At 66.3% G+C, this 15,793-nt stretch overlaps 1 protein-coding gene across 4 annotated transcripts in view; it reads right to left on the bottom strand.

Annotated features, from left to right (window-relative positions):
- Positions 1 to 937: 937 nt before the first annotated feature.
- SEPTIN9 (septin 9) overlaps positions 938 to 15,793 on the bottom strand; it is a 115,915-nt gene continuing 101,059 nt past the window's right edge. For all 4 annotated transcript variants that reach the window (XM_054689470.1, XM_037493744.2, XM_037493745.2 and 1 more), the window contains 9 exons: positions 7,868 to 8,047; positions 7,245 to 7,373; positions 6,592 to 6,673; positions 6,234 to 6,371; positions 5,667 to 5,784; positions 4,864 to 4,959; positions 4,556 to 4,652; positions 3,139 to 3,190; positions 938 to 2,554 (listed from right to left, as the gene is read on the bottom strand). In XM_054689470.1, coding sequence (XP_054545445.1) covers positions 2,419 to 2,554; positions 3,139 to 3,190; positions 4,556 to 4,652; positions 4,864 to 4,959; positions 5,667 to 5,784; positions 6,234 to 6,371; positions 6,592 to 6,673; positions 7,245 to 7,373; positions 7,868 to 8,047 — 1,028 coding nt within the window. In that variant the 3' untranslated portion in view covers positions 938 to 2,418. The remainder of the gene's footprint in view (positions 2,555 to 3,138; positions 3,191 to 4,555; positions 4,653 to 4,863; positions 4,960 to 5,666; positions 5,785 to 6,233; positions 6,372 to 6,591; positions 6,674 to 7,244; positions 7,374 to 7,867; positions 8,048 to 15,793) is intronic.

Raw genomic sequence — 15,793 nt, 5'->3', positions numbered from 1 at the left:
CGGAGCCGCCCAGCTCCAAGGAACAAGGCCGCCGGCCCTGCTGTGCGCACAGGCAGAGGACGGAGCAGGGCGGGTGGCATGGGCATGGAGGCTCCAGTGCTGACTCAGGCGCCCAGGAAAGGGAGGTGAGGGCCTCTTTTTGGGGTGCAGGAGGGAATATCAGGATGACCCCCACAGAGCCTTAAAGGAGGTGCAGGAACCCTGCACTTGGCTAAGGATAGGATCCACTGCCAGTCCGTGGCCTCTGGTCTCCTGGTTCCCTCTTGGGGAGCCCCTTTGAGGCCTGGCCCTACGGCCCTGAAGGTCTCCATCCCACGCTTGCCAGGACAGATGTCTCCCCTGGGGCCATGGGGTCTGTCTCCCCTGCCAGTGCCCCCCCAGGGACGCCTGCAGACAGCAGGCACCGGCCCCACCTGCCCTCTGTGGCCCCGGCACAGGAGCCGCCCCAGCCCCGCCCTCTCCCGGACCACCCCACTCCAGAGGGTCTGCAGTGTGTGACTTGAGAGGCCAGAGACTCGCTGGCCCCAAAACCAGTCTAAGAAAGGGCTCCCCACAAGCCGCTGAGGAGCACACGTGTCCCTGCAGACCAGAATTCTCCGTTGCCTCAGTCATGGTCACTTGTTCTGGGGGCCCCTATGGTGACACGTGAGACCCCCACAGCCAGGGCTCCCCCCACACCTGCTCGCTCCCGTCCCTGCGGCCTGCGGAGAAAAGCCGAGCGGCAGCCACCGGGGGCAGGTTCTCTCGGAATCGGCTCAACCGGGCGTGGGAAGTGACCGTCAAATACTGACCAGTTCTCGGGGTCAATCTCGTCAAATGGGGTGTTGCGAAAATCTCGTTTCCCAGGGTGCTCGAGAAGGAGCTGGAAAGGTTTCACCCACCCGTGAAAGCGCCTCCCCATCGCTGAGGCCGCTGCCTTCCCCCGCGCCCAGCGCCGAAAAGAGAAAGACCCGCGAGCCCCGCTGCCTATGGAACATTTATTTCAGGAAATACACTTTGAACATTTTGTTATTTATACAAAAAGAGACGAGGTTCTCAGGAGGCACGGAGCGAAGGCCACGGCGGACAGAGCCCGGGCGGGCAGAGCCCAGACTAGCGATGCTCAAGATCCGGCTGCAGGAAGGAAGCGAAGCCGCCTGCGGGAGGCCGCGGCACAGGCGCCCGCGGGAGGCCGGCCCCGCGCGGCCTTGCAAATCTTGGTTTTGGCAAATCGTGGCAAGTCAGCAAGTAAACTTTCTGGGGGGATGGGTCCTTTCTCTCTTAGATGGGGCTGACACGCGAGGCGCTGACGTCCACGCACACGCCCGCGCACACACAGCCCAAGCCGTCTGCGCCTGCCCCGGGGGCTGTGGACAGACCGGACCTCACCTGTCTCTGGTCCCGGAGGCAGGAGCGGGGCCCCCACATCCCCGGGCAGGGTGAGGGTGCTCAGGGCTGTTCCTCTGGGGGAGACAGCAGGTGGGGGCACAGGAGACACCCCAGGGCTATGCCCTGCATGCCGGACACCTGACCCCTCCGTCCCCCACTGTCTGCACGACGGGCTCGGGGCGTCAGACCCAGGGCAGCGCCGACCTCCCGGGGCCCCAGCGTCAGCGCCGGGTGGCCCAGCATGCACAGGGCGGCTGCTGCGGTGCGCTGAGCCAGAGCATCTGGGGCACACAGATGTCTAACCACACACACGCGCACACACACACATGCAGTCACGCAGGGTGGGGTGCGGACACCCAGGCCCTCTGACCACCCCAGTCCCGCCCCGTCCACCTGGGGTTCGCTTGCTCGGCCCTTCCCCAAACGGCAGGGGTGAGTGGGGTGGGGGCGTCTTTTTGCTTCGAGTTCTCAATCAGATCCCGGCCAGGGGGGTGGAGAGGTGGCGACGCCTCCGTCTCTCCCACCTGTCCTGGCCCCTCGGAGCCGGCGGCAGCGGCTACCCCGGAGGCCGGCTGTGGGGACGAGGAGATAAAGGCACTTTCTGCTCCCGGCAGGTCTCTGGGCGGGCGGGGGGCGGGGGCCCATGCAGGCCTCGCCCAGTCTAAGCAACCGCAAGGGGGGTCTGGAGGAAGGAGCGGGGCCGAGCGACCGGTCTGAGCCAGGAGGCTCCTGCAGGAGGGGACTCGGCCTGGGGCTCGCCCGCCCTCCTGCACGGCCACCGGGAACTGTGGATGGCGCGGCGCCCCGCCTGCCCTCCCGGACCTCAGGGCTGGTCAGCGCGCCGGGCCTCCACCCTGGGCCCACCCAGCCCTGGACCCCAGTCGGGGGCTAACAACAGAGGTGCTGGGGGCGGGGGCGCATCATCTTGTTATTTGGCAGCGTGTCACGGGGGACGCTGACAAATGGAAAAAATTACATAAACTAAACGGGCGAGTGGGCAGGCCGGGGCCGGAGAGACCCGGGGCAGGCGGGCGGGGGGACGGGGGGCGTCTACATCTCCTGAGCCTCGGGCTCCGGCTCCTCCAGCCCGTTGGACATGGTGCCGGTGGTCTGGTGCAGGCGCTTCACGCGGTAGGCCTCGAAGTGGATGCTGCTGGTGATGTCCTTGATGTTCTGCATGTGCGTCCTGCGGCAGGCGGCAGGCGGTCAGCAGAGGGCCCCTGCGGGACCCCTGCCCCCCAACTCCCCGCAGGCTCCTTAGGCCACCAAGCTGCCCGGGCCTGGGCACAGGGGCGGTCTCCATGGCCACCCAGGTCCCCGTCCAGTGGCCAGGCCAGGGTGGGGAGTGGGTGACCACAGCTCCGGTGAATCCGCTGGGCCCGGGCTGAGCCCCGGCTCCAAGGCATGCAAGAGACCGGAACGGGGTGCGCTGGCTGTGACAGGGCGGGTGGCTCCGGAAAGTTGCGGGTCCCCAGCTGGAGGGCCCCCAGCTGGCTCGGTCAGTCCCCTCCTGCCTTATCCCCAGCGGCCCCACCTGCTGGCTGGGCGCTCCCTCCCGCCCTCTTTCACCTGCCAGCCCAGGCCCCCCACCTGGCCCCCTTCTGTCTGTCACAGGGCGGGGCCAGAGGACGCTGGGAGGGGGCCAGGCCCCCACAAGCCGGCCCACGCGTCCCCCGCGGGCCGGGCTGCAGGGCGCTCGGTCCTTCCCTCCCAGAGTTTCCCGTCCTGCTGTTCCCAAGGCAGCTGCCCGCAGCCCGCCCAGGCTCTCACCTGATGAGCAGGTCCCGCAGGTAAGCAAACTCACAGTGTGTGGTGTTCTCCACTGCGGAGAGGAGAGGGGTGGAGGTCACCCGCGGGCCCTCACGGCCAGGACCCCACTCCAGCGGGCGGCCAGCGGCGGCATTGGCCACCAGGGGGCAGCAGAGGCGCATGGCTAGCCAGAACCCCCACTTCCTCATCCCAAACTTTCCACCCCCCAAAGTTGTCTTCATTGACTGGCACTGCCTGGCAGGGGCGTGAGCTGCCCCCAAAGGACCCCCTCTGGCAGAGGGGAGTGGGCTCAAGGCCCTGGAGGTCACACTGCAGAGAGGCCAATCCAGCAGCAGGGGAGACAAAGGATCCCCCCTGTCCCTTGGGCACCCCTGGGCCCCACCCCCCCCAGGCTGGTGGGTCCAGGGCAGGCTCCACCTGGCCAGCTTCCTCCCTGCACCCTCCCGCAGGGGACAGTGGGACCCCAGAGCCCCAAAGGCTCCCAGTCTCCACTTCCTGGAGGGGGAAACAGGCCCCAGGGGCTGGGGGTTGGGGAGGCGGCTGCATCTCCACTGGGGGGGTCCTTCAGCCAAGTGACCGAGGGGCCATTTGACAGCTCCGCTCTCCCGTGGGAGGAAGGAACCGAGCGCATGGGGGGCACCCCCAGGTCCCTCCCACGGGGTCACCCCCTAGAAGGTTCCCGTCTGCTCCCAGCCCCCCAGGGCCAACCCCAGCTCTGCACTTGTGACCGGAACCTCACTGGGGAAGTCTGAGGGGTACTTAAGGGTCTTGGGGGCCACCCTGGATTTAGGGTGGGCACTGAGCCAAAGACAAGCGTCCTTGGGAAACTCGGACACAGAGAGGCCCCTGAAGAATGGGTGCTGGTCACCCCGGCCACCAGGAGGGGCCAGGACCCGTCCTGCCTCAGCGCCCAGAGGAAATCGGTGCCCGTCCCTCGGCGCTGACCTGGCCTCCCAGCGGGGCCGGAGTAACGTGTGGGGAGCAGCCCCGTCAGTGCTGACCTGTTGGGAAGCTCCAGGGCACCAAGTTGGGGGTGCCCGGAACCTCTTCGGGGGTGTAGGGGGGAAGGACCACGACACTGGGTCTCAGAGCTGGACAGAGCTCCGGGCCCCGCCCGTTCCCTGGACTCAGCGTGGTGATGAGACTTGTCTAGGGTCCCCAGCATGGCTGTGGGGGGGTCGCACGGCCTGGCCGATGGGGGAGGGGGCCACCCAACACGGCCATGGACCCCAGCACCAGAGCTTGGAGCTCCCTGCCCTGGGGAGTGGCGGGCACACCGCAGTACTGTGGCCTGGACTTGCCCCCCCCGTTTCCCCAAGTGGGAACACCATAGGACCCCCGCGGCTGGGTGCAGTCCCTGGCTGGCAGGAGGGGCACTGTGTTGAGGCGCCCGGGGGGAAGGCAGCACCCCCATTACCTTCAATGGTGCCCCATTTGGTTTTCCTTCCGAGGATCCTCTTCCCGTTCACTTGGTACTCGTGGTCACTGCCCACCACGGCGAACGGGATCATTTCCTGGGGGGGATAGGGCCGTCGGTCTCTTGCCTGAGATGTCCCAGCAGGAGCTGTCCTCGGGCACCCCCAAACCCAGAGCCTCAGTCCCACCTCTCAGCCCAGGAGATGCAGGCACCTGGCTGAGGTCACCCCCGTCCCCCAGGCCCCAGGGGCAGGGACCCCACCCGCGCCCCCAGCAGAAGGGAGGGGCCTGGACGGGCACCACACGCACTCGGAACTTCTCGTTCACCAGCCGGTCCTCCGGGTCCTCGTCAAACTCCTTCTGGGGGTACACGTCGATACCGTTGGACAGCAGGTCCGCGGTGATCTGGGGATGGGGAGCGTGGGGCACCCTCCGTGAGGCCCGTGGCCTGGCCTAGGTGTGGGCCACACCCACCACCAAGGCATCCACACTGAGCAGCCAGGTGGGGTCCAGGTGGGCCGGAGACCCCGAGACTCTCCAGTTCTTGTGCCTCCTCGCCGGGGAGGGGCAGCCCCAGGTGGGGCCACCAGGAGACCCGCAGCTGCCCCTGGACACCAGTCACTATCCTGGGCCCTGTCCTTGCTGTCCAGCTCCTCACGCTTCCCACGAGTCCCTGGGGCGGCCGGTCCCCCCAGTGCACCGCCTGCATTGACCCGTCACCTCTTCACCAGAGGGACACCCGCTGCCCCACAGGGATGACAGCCAGCGACGTCCCTGGAGCAGTCATTTCTGCCCGAGCCCAGGCCGGAGCCCACTCCTGGCAGACATGCCTGCCTAAGGGGACCGTCCTCCCTAGGGGCGTCCCTGGCCTAGACCGGGCCCCAGGGCGGCAGGTGAGTCTGGGTCCTCCCTGGGGGGAGGGTCAGTTGGTCTGGCTCCAAGCCTCGGGTTGGCAAGTTCCCGGGGGGTGTGGACGGGTCTGCAGGACGCCCCTCTGCACACAGTCCGAAGGGGAGCCCAGCAGAGGACCCCGTGGCCACCAGCACTCCGCCCCACAGCACTCATGCCCCCTCATCCCGGTGGGGCGGGGAGGGGCTCGAGGGGGGCCCTACCCGCTGCTTGAAGTAGACCCTCTCCTCCAGGGTCAGCGTGTCGGCTTTGGCGATGACCGGGACGATGTTGACCACCTTGCTCAGGCGCTTCATGAACTCGATGTCCAGGGGTCTGAGGCTGCAAGGGAAGGACGCAGTGAGTGTGGTGGGGGCAGGACAAGAGAGGCGGCCTGGCTCGGGGGTGCGGGGGGACCGGCGACAGGGCCTCTGAAGCTGTCTGCACCCCCCAACCTGGACAGTAAGGGTCAGCCACAGATGGGGGAAAGGTGGGTCAGGTGGAAGTCTGACCCAGGACGGTGAGGGGCCGCCACGGCCCAGGGCGCGGGGGCCTGGGGAAGGGAGGGGCGCGGTGCCCACAGACGGCTGCCGTGGACCTCGGCCAACCCCTGCCCCACCAGAGGGGGACGCGTCCTGGTCAGCCTCGCGGGGCTGTCCCCACAGCGGACCCTACGTGGCGCCTGCTCCACCGCCAGGCCTCCCGCGACGGGACCCACCCCCAGGGCAGGCTCGGACGTGGACGGGGTTCCCCACAAAGACCCCACCCAGCCGGGGGCGGCGGACACGTACGAGTGGCCGGTGGCGGGGATGAAGTAGAGGCAGCAGTGCACGCGCGTGTCGGGGATGCGCTTCTTGCGGTTGACGCTCACCTCCTCCTGCAGGTACTTCTCGTACTGCTCGTTGATGAACTTCATGATGGGCTGCCAGCTGCACGGGGCCAGGGGTCAGCCCGCCCGGCTCGCCCCCCGCGCAGCCAGAGCCCCCCTCGGGACACACGCGCGACTCCCCGGGCGGAGGGGGGCTCCCGACCAGCCGCCCTCTGCACAGGGGCTCCCCAGCTGGCCAGGACGGGGCTCCCACCCGGAGCCGCCCAGCACCCTGCGCCGCACCTGCAGGCGAGGCCCCGCCCGGGCCCCCGAGCCCTCACCAGTTCTCGTTGTTGATGTGGTCCCCGAAGCCCGGCGTGTCGATGACCGTCAGCTTCATGCGGACGCCCTTCTCCTCGATATCTGCAGGGACACAGGGACGCTGAGCCGGGGGGCGGGGGGGGCGGGGGGCACGCCAGGGGCTCCTGGGACCTGCCCCGTCCCGCCCCAGCCGGCACCAGAGTGACCGTGATGACACAGGTGCTGCGGGGCCACAGGCCCAGATCAGAAATGCAGTAAGGGGGGCAGTTCGCCTGGAAAGTCACCCCCACAATGTTTAATGGAAAACTCTGCTGCTTCGCACTATCAAGCTATCGCCAGCCACTGCAGCCTGAGTCGTCCCTGCCAGGGAGCGGCCCACACAGACCTCTCCTGCCTCCCCGCTGCTCCCTCAGCAGTGTGTTTCTGTCAGTCTGCCTGTTCTGCTCCCCACTCTGTCTCTGGGGAATCCTCTCACCCCCTCACCTCTGGCCTGCACCCCAGCTCTTGTGTGCATAAATAAATCTTAAAAAAAAAACAACTCAGCTATTTCAAGGGAGTACAGTGTGACCAGGCCCCCCACGGCCTAGAGAGCCCCCCACCCAGTTTCAACATGTCGTGGGGAGGCCCCAGCACCCCCTGGCTCGGGAAGGAGGGTCCCCCAGCCCGTGCTCACCATGCGTGATGGACTTGATCTCGATGGTCTTGGGGATACGCTCCTCCGAGGGGGGCTGCACTGACTTGCGGCTGATTTTGGATTTGAAGAGGGTGTTGATCAGGGTGGACTTCCCCAAGCCGCTCTGCCCTGGGGAGCAAAGGGGGACCTGTCAGCAGACCCTCTGGGGAGGGGGTTCACAGACCCTCCTCGGGGGGCGCTCTGGGTCCGGGGTCAGGAGGTATTAAGGGCAGCTCAGATCCCCTCCTCTGTGAGCGCCTGTCACAGCCTCCCCGGGGCTCACTGTCAAGGGGGGCTCGGCACAGGCTGACAGCGAGGACTGAATGGGGCCTGCGGGACTTCGGGAACAAGAGGTCGCCCGCTGCTGCCCCCAGCCCTGTCCAGGGGCTGATCGACGGTGGCCCCCATCGGCTCCGGTGGTGGGCCCCTCAGCAGAAGCTGAAAAGCGGGGCGTCCCAAATTATCTCAGGATTCTCCACACAAGGGGCCCAGGCTGACGGGGCTGGGAGCTCCCAGCAGGCTCCTGAGCACGGGCGACGCCCCACTGACCGGTCCGGCCACCAGCTCTGCCACCCCCACTTTGCAGAAGAGAAGAGGCCAGGGGAGGGTGGCCGGGGACGCACCAACCACCATGATGTTGAACTCGAAGCCCTGCTTCATGGCCTTCCTGCGCATCTGCTCCAGGATGGAGTCGATCCCCACGTAGCCGAAGTCCGCGGGCGCCTTGTCGCTGCGCGGGGCAGGCGCCTGCTTCAACCCGGCGTCTCGGGGGGTGTCCGCCATGTCGCCAGCTGCCTCGGGGGCTGCAAAAGGAGAGCGGGGGCATTAGGGGGCGTCGGGGTCACCAAGCACCCACATCGGCAGTGTCCAAGAGACCCCTACAGAGCACCCCAGGCAGGTAATGGGCCTGTCCTGCAGCCGCTCCCCCGCCTGAGTCACCTCCTCCTGCCGCCTCTTTTACAATTTTAAAATTTTTTATTTATTTATACAAGAACTGGGGTACAGACCAGAGGCGCGAGAGGGTGAGAGGATTCACCAGAGACAGAGCGGGGAGCAGAACAGGCAGACAGACCGGAGACACTGCTGAGGGGAGCAGCGGGCGAGACAGGAGGGGTCTGCCGCGCCATGTGGGTAGCTCCCCGGCCAGTGGGAATCAAACCCGCACTGCAGAGGCTGCGGACAGCCTCACAGCACAGCACTCAACCCGCTGCACCACCGGGGAGGCCCCTCCTGCCGCCTCTTAATCTTAGTCACTGGCGGCCCCTCCCCAGGCTCCAGGGTGGGGCTGACCCCTGAACCCTCCTCTCCTCCCACACCTGAGCTGCACCCCAGACGCTGCTCAGGAGGACAGGAGCCCAGTTCCTGCCTCCCCCCTGCCGGTGGCACCCAGGGGCCTGCCTGGCCAGCCCTCCCTGACTCCAGGGGGCTGCACCCCAGCCGCTGAAGGCCTGGGGGCCAGGGTCACGCAGCAGTGCCCAGGCCACATGATCCTGCACTGGACGGGGGCCCTTCTGGAGCAAAGAGGGCAGCTCCGTCCTGGCCTGAGCTCCTGGGCGAGGGGTGTTCAGGCCCCCATAGCCACGGCCACGGCCCCACCTCAGCCCCAGGTGGGGCCTCCTTTCCCGGCCCACCCGCTGCCTGCCCTCTGCTGCCCAGGCCCAGAGGGGCCCCCAGGGCCCAGGCGCGCCCCTCTGCGGGGCTGGTCAGTGTGGGCCCCCCACCAGGGGCTGGCTGGACACACCTCTCGTGTCCCCACGCACCCCCAGGCACGCACACCCCAACCACATCTTTCCTGGCCCGCCTCTCGGCTCCTGCCGGAGCCAGACACCAGCCCACCTCTGTGACCACAGCAAGGGTGTGGAGACTCCCCACCCCCGCCCCTAGAGGACCCCCCACTCTACTCACGTTCCCCTGATGTGTCCTGGGCTCCCGGAAGAGGCTCGCAGGGCCTCCCCACCCTCCGGCCCCTCCCAGCCGCGCCTGCTGGGGAGGAGCAGGACTCCCAGATGGGGGTTGCCCCACAGCCAGGGCGGGAGCAGACCTCTCGAATGTGCTCAGGCCACCGGCCCCGGCCCCAGAAAGCCCTCTGCCTCCTGGGGAAACGAGACCTCCACCCTGTCCTGCTGCCCCTGCCCCCCACTCTCACCCGACACCCACACCCTCTCCACGCCCCTCCCAGCACCACAGCCAGCCAGCCCTCAGCAGCCGCATCCCTGGGGCCCCTCACCCCGTTCACAGGCCAGCAGCCCCGTCGGCTTCTCTCCAGGCCGCACCAGGGCCGGAGACAGGGGACGGGACCCAGCTGGCGCATCCCACAAGTTGGGGTGCGGGCATCTTACCCTCACTAGCCAGTCGCTCCCCCGCGTCCTCTGCCCGACAGCACCGCCCGCCCGACCTCCCACAACAGGGCCCAGGCAAACAGTAAGGTAAGACGCCAGGGCTCCGGAACCTCCTTTCCCAGCAAGAGGAGGGACGAGGGGCCACCTGGCCGTGCCCCCAAGGCCAGGGAAAGGCAAAGGCCCCAGGGGAGGGGCACCACCTCCCTGCCCGCCAAGGCCGCCTCACGGGCCCCCAGGCCTTGGCCCGTGCTCCCCCTTCAGAAACGGCTCCAGCATCTTTAAATAAACAAAGCCGAGAGCGAGGGCGCATCTGGCCCCGAGCTGCGGCTTTGGGGCCGCTTCCTGGAGAGGAGCGGGGCCTTGTCTCGCAGGGCAGAGTGCAGCCGGCCCACGTGACCCAGAATTGCTTCCATGTGTCTGAGGCCCGGGCCCCTCTGCCTGGGTCCGGGCCAGCCCCCGCCCACCACACCCCCTCCCTCCTCACCCCTCCAGAGTACCGGGGTGGGGCTGGGGGGCTGCCCCTTCCCTCTCAGGCAGGCGGGGAGCCGCAGAGCGAGGGAGGTCGGGCCTGGGCGCCCACCCTGAGATCCAGGACCCTCCCCAGGCACCACCATCCGCGGCAGAAACTTCACCCAAAGCAAACACCCTCCCGGCAGGGCCCTGCTGGAGAAATAACAGTAACGTCACACGCGCCATCCTGCGCGCCCCCCAACCCGGGGCCGTCCTTCCCGGCCTTGGGGGCTGCGGTGACCCCCAGCAGCCTCCGGGGAAGCCACGGCCTGGTCTCGGACCGAGCTCAGCAGCCGGCAGGGCCCTGGAGGCCCCCACCCAGCACCGGCCCCGGCGTTTCCCCCGAGGGCTCAGGGCTGTGCTGTCCAATGTGGTGGCCACATGTGACTTTAAAAGTCATGGTCGGACACATGTGCCATCTGCCTGGGGCTGGGGCTCGATGTTTCACACCCAGACTCCACCAAGCGCTATGAATAGCAAAGGGACGTTCTACAGAGAAAAGCTGGCGCTTCCACCCCGCAGCCGAGACGACGCCCTCCGCCTCGCCAGGTACCCGAGCAGGAGCAGCTTTGGCTTTTCAGCAGTGGGACACGCCGGCCCAGGCCCTCCCCCCCAAGGCCCGGTCAGCAGCTCTGTGAAGGAGGGCAGGCGGGGGGGCCGGGCTGGGGCGCTCGCACCCCGGATGCCACCCCCGCCCACACTGCTTCCCCGCGGTGGCCACACACACATGACCACAGGGGCTGAACTGTTTGTTACCTGCTCACTCTGCACCTCGAGTGCATCCCAGCTGCGCTGGCCACCGCGGCCCCCCCATGCCCCCGACACTCACGCCTGTGCGCGGGTGAGGACCCACAGTCAGGCAACCTGTCTTACATGGGGGTTGCTCTGTAACATCGGGACGTGGGGGCCCTGGGGCCTCGGGGTCACGATCCCCTCCTCCTGCTGGTCACTCATCATGGACCCCCAGCTGCGTGGCTGTGCTGCTCTCAGCGTGGTGGGCAGGAATGGGCACTGTCATCCACAGTCAAAGCGCAGGCGACCCCTCTGGCCCCCCAGGGCCCTCCAGCCTCTGCCCTGACCGGCCTGAGGGCGCCCACACCCAGGGCTCAGGCGCCTGCAGCCCACCCCAGCGAGTGACACCACAAAGCAGCCATCGAGACAAAGCCCTGCCGTCCACCACGGCGGAGCACAACCCGGCCACGAGGAGCGGGGCTTGCCCGGCCAGATGGAGCAGAGGCGGCCTCTCCAGGAACCGTCCCAACAGCCACATCCAGGGGGACAAAGGGATGGGTGGTCACCCCTATGTGTGGGGGTGGGAATGTTCCAGAGCCAGAAAGGCAAGCTCTAAGTGTACTGGACCTGCAGCAGCGGTGCCCTCCGGGCGGTCAGGGAGGGAAATGCCCAGTGGGGGCGCAGGGAGCACCCAACAGTGCCCAGTGCCTATGTTTTGGGGCCGCGGACGCCCAGGCCCAGGTGACCCTGCTCAACTCTGTGCACCCCTATGTCCAGGCAGCACCCCAGGAAGCAGCCCCCCATCAGGGTGAGCCTGGGGTGCAGAGCAGCCATGGGAAATGTGGACACTTTCTCTTCAAGGGTCCCCCTTTGAGCCTCCATTCAGCCTCATGGGTCCCCAAGGGAGCCCCCTGCTGGCCTTGTCTCAGGAGTTGGGGGTGTGTCTTAAACCAGGGAGGAAGCGGCAGGGCCCCATCTGAGCCTCCCAGCGACCTCACCTTCCGCAGGTCCATAGCCAGCTTCTCGGCGGACATGTGAACTCAGTGACAGACGCGAACCGCCTGCAGGGTCCCCTTCTCTGCACCCCTACCCCGCGGGTGTCTCACCACAGGCATCCCCGAGATGGCCCTGCAAACCCAGCCTGGAGCACAGCCTGGCCCGCTGAACGCAAAAGGCACTGCGTCAGCGCAACGGCCCCAGGCCACTGTCCAGTTCGGCTCCCAGCCCAAGGTCGGCCACTCCGAACTGTCACAGCCGGGCCACCCCCAGCACAAGCCAGCACCACCCCCTCATCTCACCCAGTCCTCCCCAGGCCTGATGCTTGGGGGCACGCCACCCCAGGCACTGGAGTCCAGGGGACACAGGGGGGTGGCACCGCAGGCTGGGGTCTAGCCTGTGGTGGGGCAGTCAGGCCCCTCTGAGAGCTGGTGCGCCCTGACCCCAGCGAAGCGCTTCCTACAGGGCACGCAGGCGACAGGGCTGCCCTCCCCTCCACGGCCTCCCTGGGGTCTTCCCAGTCCTCAGGGCCGCCTGTGGCCGGATCAGCCCCCCTGACCGTGTGGTTTACACGTGGTTCCCCACACCCGGCTCGGGAAGCCAAACGCCTCACCTGCCATGCTCGGTCTGACGTGGGTGTGTTCGAAGCAGCGCCTGGTACATGTCTGCGGAGCGGGTGAGCGAATGGATGAGCGAGTGAGCGAGTGAGCAGATGGAGGTGCAACGCTAATCACAGCAGCCAGAGTTTCTGGGAGCTCACTCAGCCTGCAGTTACCCCCAATTCACAGACGAGGAAACTGAGGCCCACAGGGACGGTCACCAGTGACCCCAGAGAAGGCAGAGCCAGGGTTTGAACCAGACCGGCGATCCCGCGGGCCAGGTCCCTCAGCACCACAGAACGGCCAAAGGAGGTGGAGGTGGCCGCGGTGAAGACCAGGAGGTGCCGGTGCTGGGCTCAGGCCCCCCCTCCCGCAAGTGCTCCCCCAGCAGATGCTCCCCAGGCAGGTGTCTCCCCCGGAGCAGCCAGGTTTACTGACATCCGGGTCCATTAAGGCCTTGGCAGTTTAACAGCCGTGCTCCCTGAGGAAGGTGTCCGAGTGCTGAGCCTGGCGGCCAAGCTCTTCCGCACTCTACCTGGCTCAGGTGGGGTCCCGGATCTCAGGGTGGCCTGCACTGTCCAAAACACTGGAGCTGACGCGGGCAAACCCATCACTCCCGTGGCCCAGCCAAAGCGATCCTCGCCCACCCTCATCCTAAAGCTCCACCCCCGGGAGGCGGCCCCAGGCAGGGCCTGGGCCTCAGGGATGACTCCCGGCTTCTGGTGTAAGTGACTAACACGCAGAGGGGATGTGGGTGAGGCCCGGGAAAGTCAAGCCCTTTGGCCTGGAAAGCAGACATACCCTCCCTCGGGTGGACCTTGAAGGGACTGCCCTAGAGCAAGCCGTAAAGAAATGGCTGTAAACACGAGGAGAGAAAGCCCCCGGGGCCCGGTGGGCCAGGGCACAGCACTGACTGACTCCGGTATTTACTGAGCACCTGCTAACAGCCGTACAGAGAAGCCCTACAGGCTTGAGGTTAGTCTGGCCGAGAGCAGCGAGGGCACAGCACAGAACACGATGTTTGTGCGCTCAGCGGTTCACCGGCCAAGCCCCCCAGCCGGGCTCACGGTCCTCCCTGGAGTGTGACGGGCCCGTCCAGGGCGCACCTCTTCGGGAAGCTGTTTAAAGGTAACATTTCTCTCACGTGAAGACAGACACGCACAAAAATCTGGACAATTTGGGGGATCATGGTCCATGGACCTCAAAAACTAACTCGGTCTACTGAGAATTTAGAATGTGATCTCACTCTGGGTCGCCTCGGCACACGCAAAGAACTTCTGGGTTCTGGGCCAGGGAGGGGCGGAGAGTTCTTAAAAAAAGATCAAAGGTGGGAAATCTGGTGAGAAGCAAGGAGGGAGGAGGCCGACAGCCAGGTTCGTTCGGAGCAGCTGGTCTCCAGCCCTGACCCCCAGGAGAGCGAGCGGGTACCAGCGAGTGACCCCGGGGGAGGGGATCCTGCCCTGGAGGGCCCTGAAACAGCCTCTTTCCAGAAGCAGGAGCAACCCCCAGTTCCCATCCCCTCTTCTCCTCGCGCCCTGTCATCCGCCCAGGCCTGACACGTGCCCCCTAAATGTCGGGGGTACTTCCTGTTCCCTCCCAAAGCTGGGAACACAGAATATAAACGACCAGATTTTGCAAATGTGTGCGGGCAGGCACCAGGGACTGAATCTTAAAAGCACACAGAGCTCATCTAATTCGATAAGTAATTCCAAATCGAATTACACTTAACACTTTGTCAGGGCAGGAAGTGTCTCCCCGGCGCTGGGATGCCAGAAATCTGAGACTTTGCCCTCTCGCTGGAAACTCTGCTTAGAAATGCAACAAAAAGGCCTCTCCCGAGAAAGAGGGGATTTGCAAAGGCAACAGCTGCATTTTCCTCCCGGCGGCGGCGCCTGCCCCCCGCCAGAGGCCTAGAGAGAAACGGCTGGTTCTGCAGCTCCCAAGCCTGAGGGGCCGGTCGGGATCTCCCACGCCCTTTTCAGGACCTGGGAGAGGATGCGGCGGCGGCAGTGCCCATCCCCCTCCGGCTCCTTCCCGTTCAAGGGCCCGAGGCGTCCCAAAGTCGGAGGGGGGGAGGCTCCCCACTTTTACTGCTCGCCAAGGCTCCTCCAGCTTTTCTCTCGCCAAACCCTTTAAAGCAAACCTTCCTCTATTGTCCAGGAAGGAATCTCAAGAAGTTCCTCATTTCTGCCAGCACGAACTCAATTGGCCGCCTGTAGGTCGAAGCTGGACGGGGTCCAAGCCCCCAGGCCGCCCTCCCGCTCCCGCAGAGGCCCTGCTGCGCTTTCATTCTCGGCCGAGGCTCCGCCCAGCGGCCTATTGAGCCATCAGCCTCTGGCGAGAGCAAGCCCCAGCCTGCAAGCGTCTCCTCACTTCCTAAAAAGCTGCTCCAGAACTTGCGCCCGGGCCAGGCCAGCGCCGAGCCCTGCAGCTTCCCGCGTCAGGGGATTTCTTCTTTCCCTGCCCGCCGCCCACTAGCCTGGCAGGGTCAGGAACGTGCCCCCACGGTCTCCTCCTGGCCCCCAAACTTCCAGCGGGACGGGCCGTCCCAGAGCAAGGCCAGAACCCAGCCCTGGCTGGCCCGCCGGTGCATCCAAAGCAGCCAACCGACCGCAGAGATTCCGTTAGTTCTTGGCAAGTGTTTGCAAAGTTAAAAAGAGAGAGAAGACCCTCCAGCACGGATGGGTGGAAACGGGCTATTTGTCACAGGCTGGAATTTCCTCTTATCGGGATGTCTCCAGAAGAGGGGCAGAGCTTCCCCTACCAGCCCGCCCCACCGGGCAGATGCGCACCAGAGCTCCCTGCCGAGACAGCGGGAGGCGGAGGCTAGAGCTGCGGGCCGGGCAGCAGGCTGGCCTGTCCACATGGCCCAGACGCCTCTCCCAGGCTCCCAGGAAGATGGCGTTGTGGACACGGAGAAGCAGGCGTGGGTCAACTCTGCCCCCGCCAACCCAGTGTGCATGAAGTTTGGGTGCACTTCTGGGCTTGGGGTTCTGATTAGACAGAGCAAAGTGCCCGGGGGTCACCTGTCACCCCACTGGGGCCGACCACCCAGCCCTTCTTTTCTCAAATGCTTTCTGTCCTCGTCTTGGCTGGCTCCCTCCAGACCCCGGCTACTGGAGCTCAGCCTCTCTGCAGGCCCTTCTCCGACACAGCTGGCCCAGGTCCCTGGCTGGACACTTCCCCCAAGGGACTTCGCCCATCCCCTGAGCATTAAATGCCACTTCTCTGCCAGAGGCACACGCAGTGCCCCTGTCCACCCTGTCTATCCAGACTCGGCAGACGTCCCCAGGCCCTACACGGGGTGCCCGAGGTGGCTGGAGCAGGCCTGTCTCCAAGGATCTCAGCCCAAACCCACCCCGCATGAGCGCAG

The sequence above is a fragment of the Talpa occidentalis genome, unplaced genomic scaffold (assembly GCF_014898055.3).
Source record: "Talpa occidentalis isolate TD23 unplaced genomic scaffold, MPIMG_talOcc4v2.1 talOcc4.7, whole genome shotgun sequence".
NCBI classification, from domain to species: Eukaryota; Metazoa; Chordata; class Mammalia; order Eulipotyphla; family Talpidae; genus Talpa; species Talpa occidentalis.
This window is presented reverse-complemented; position numbering and strand designations above follow the sequence as displayed.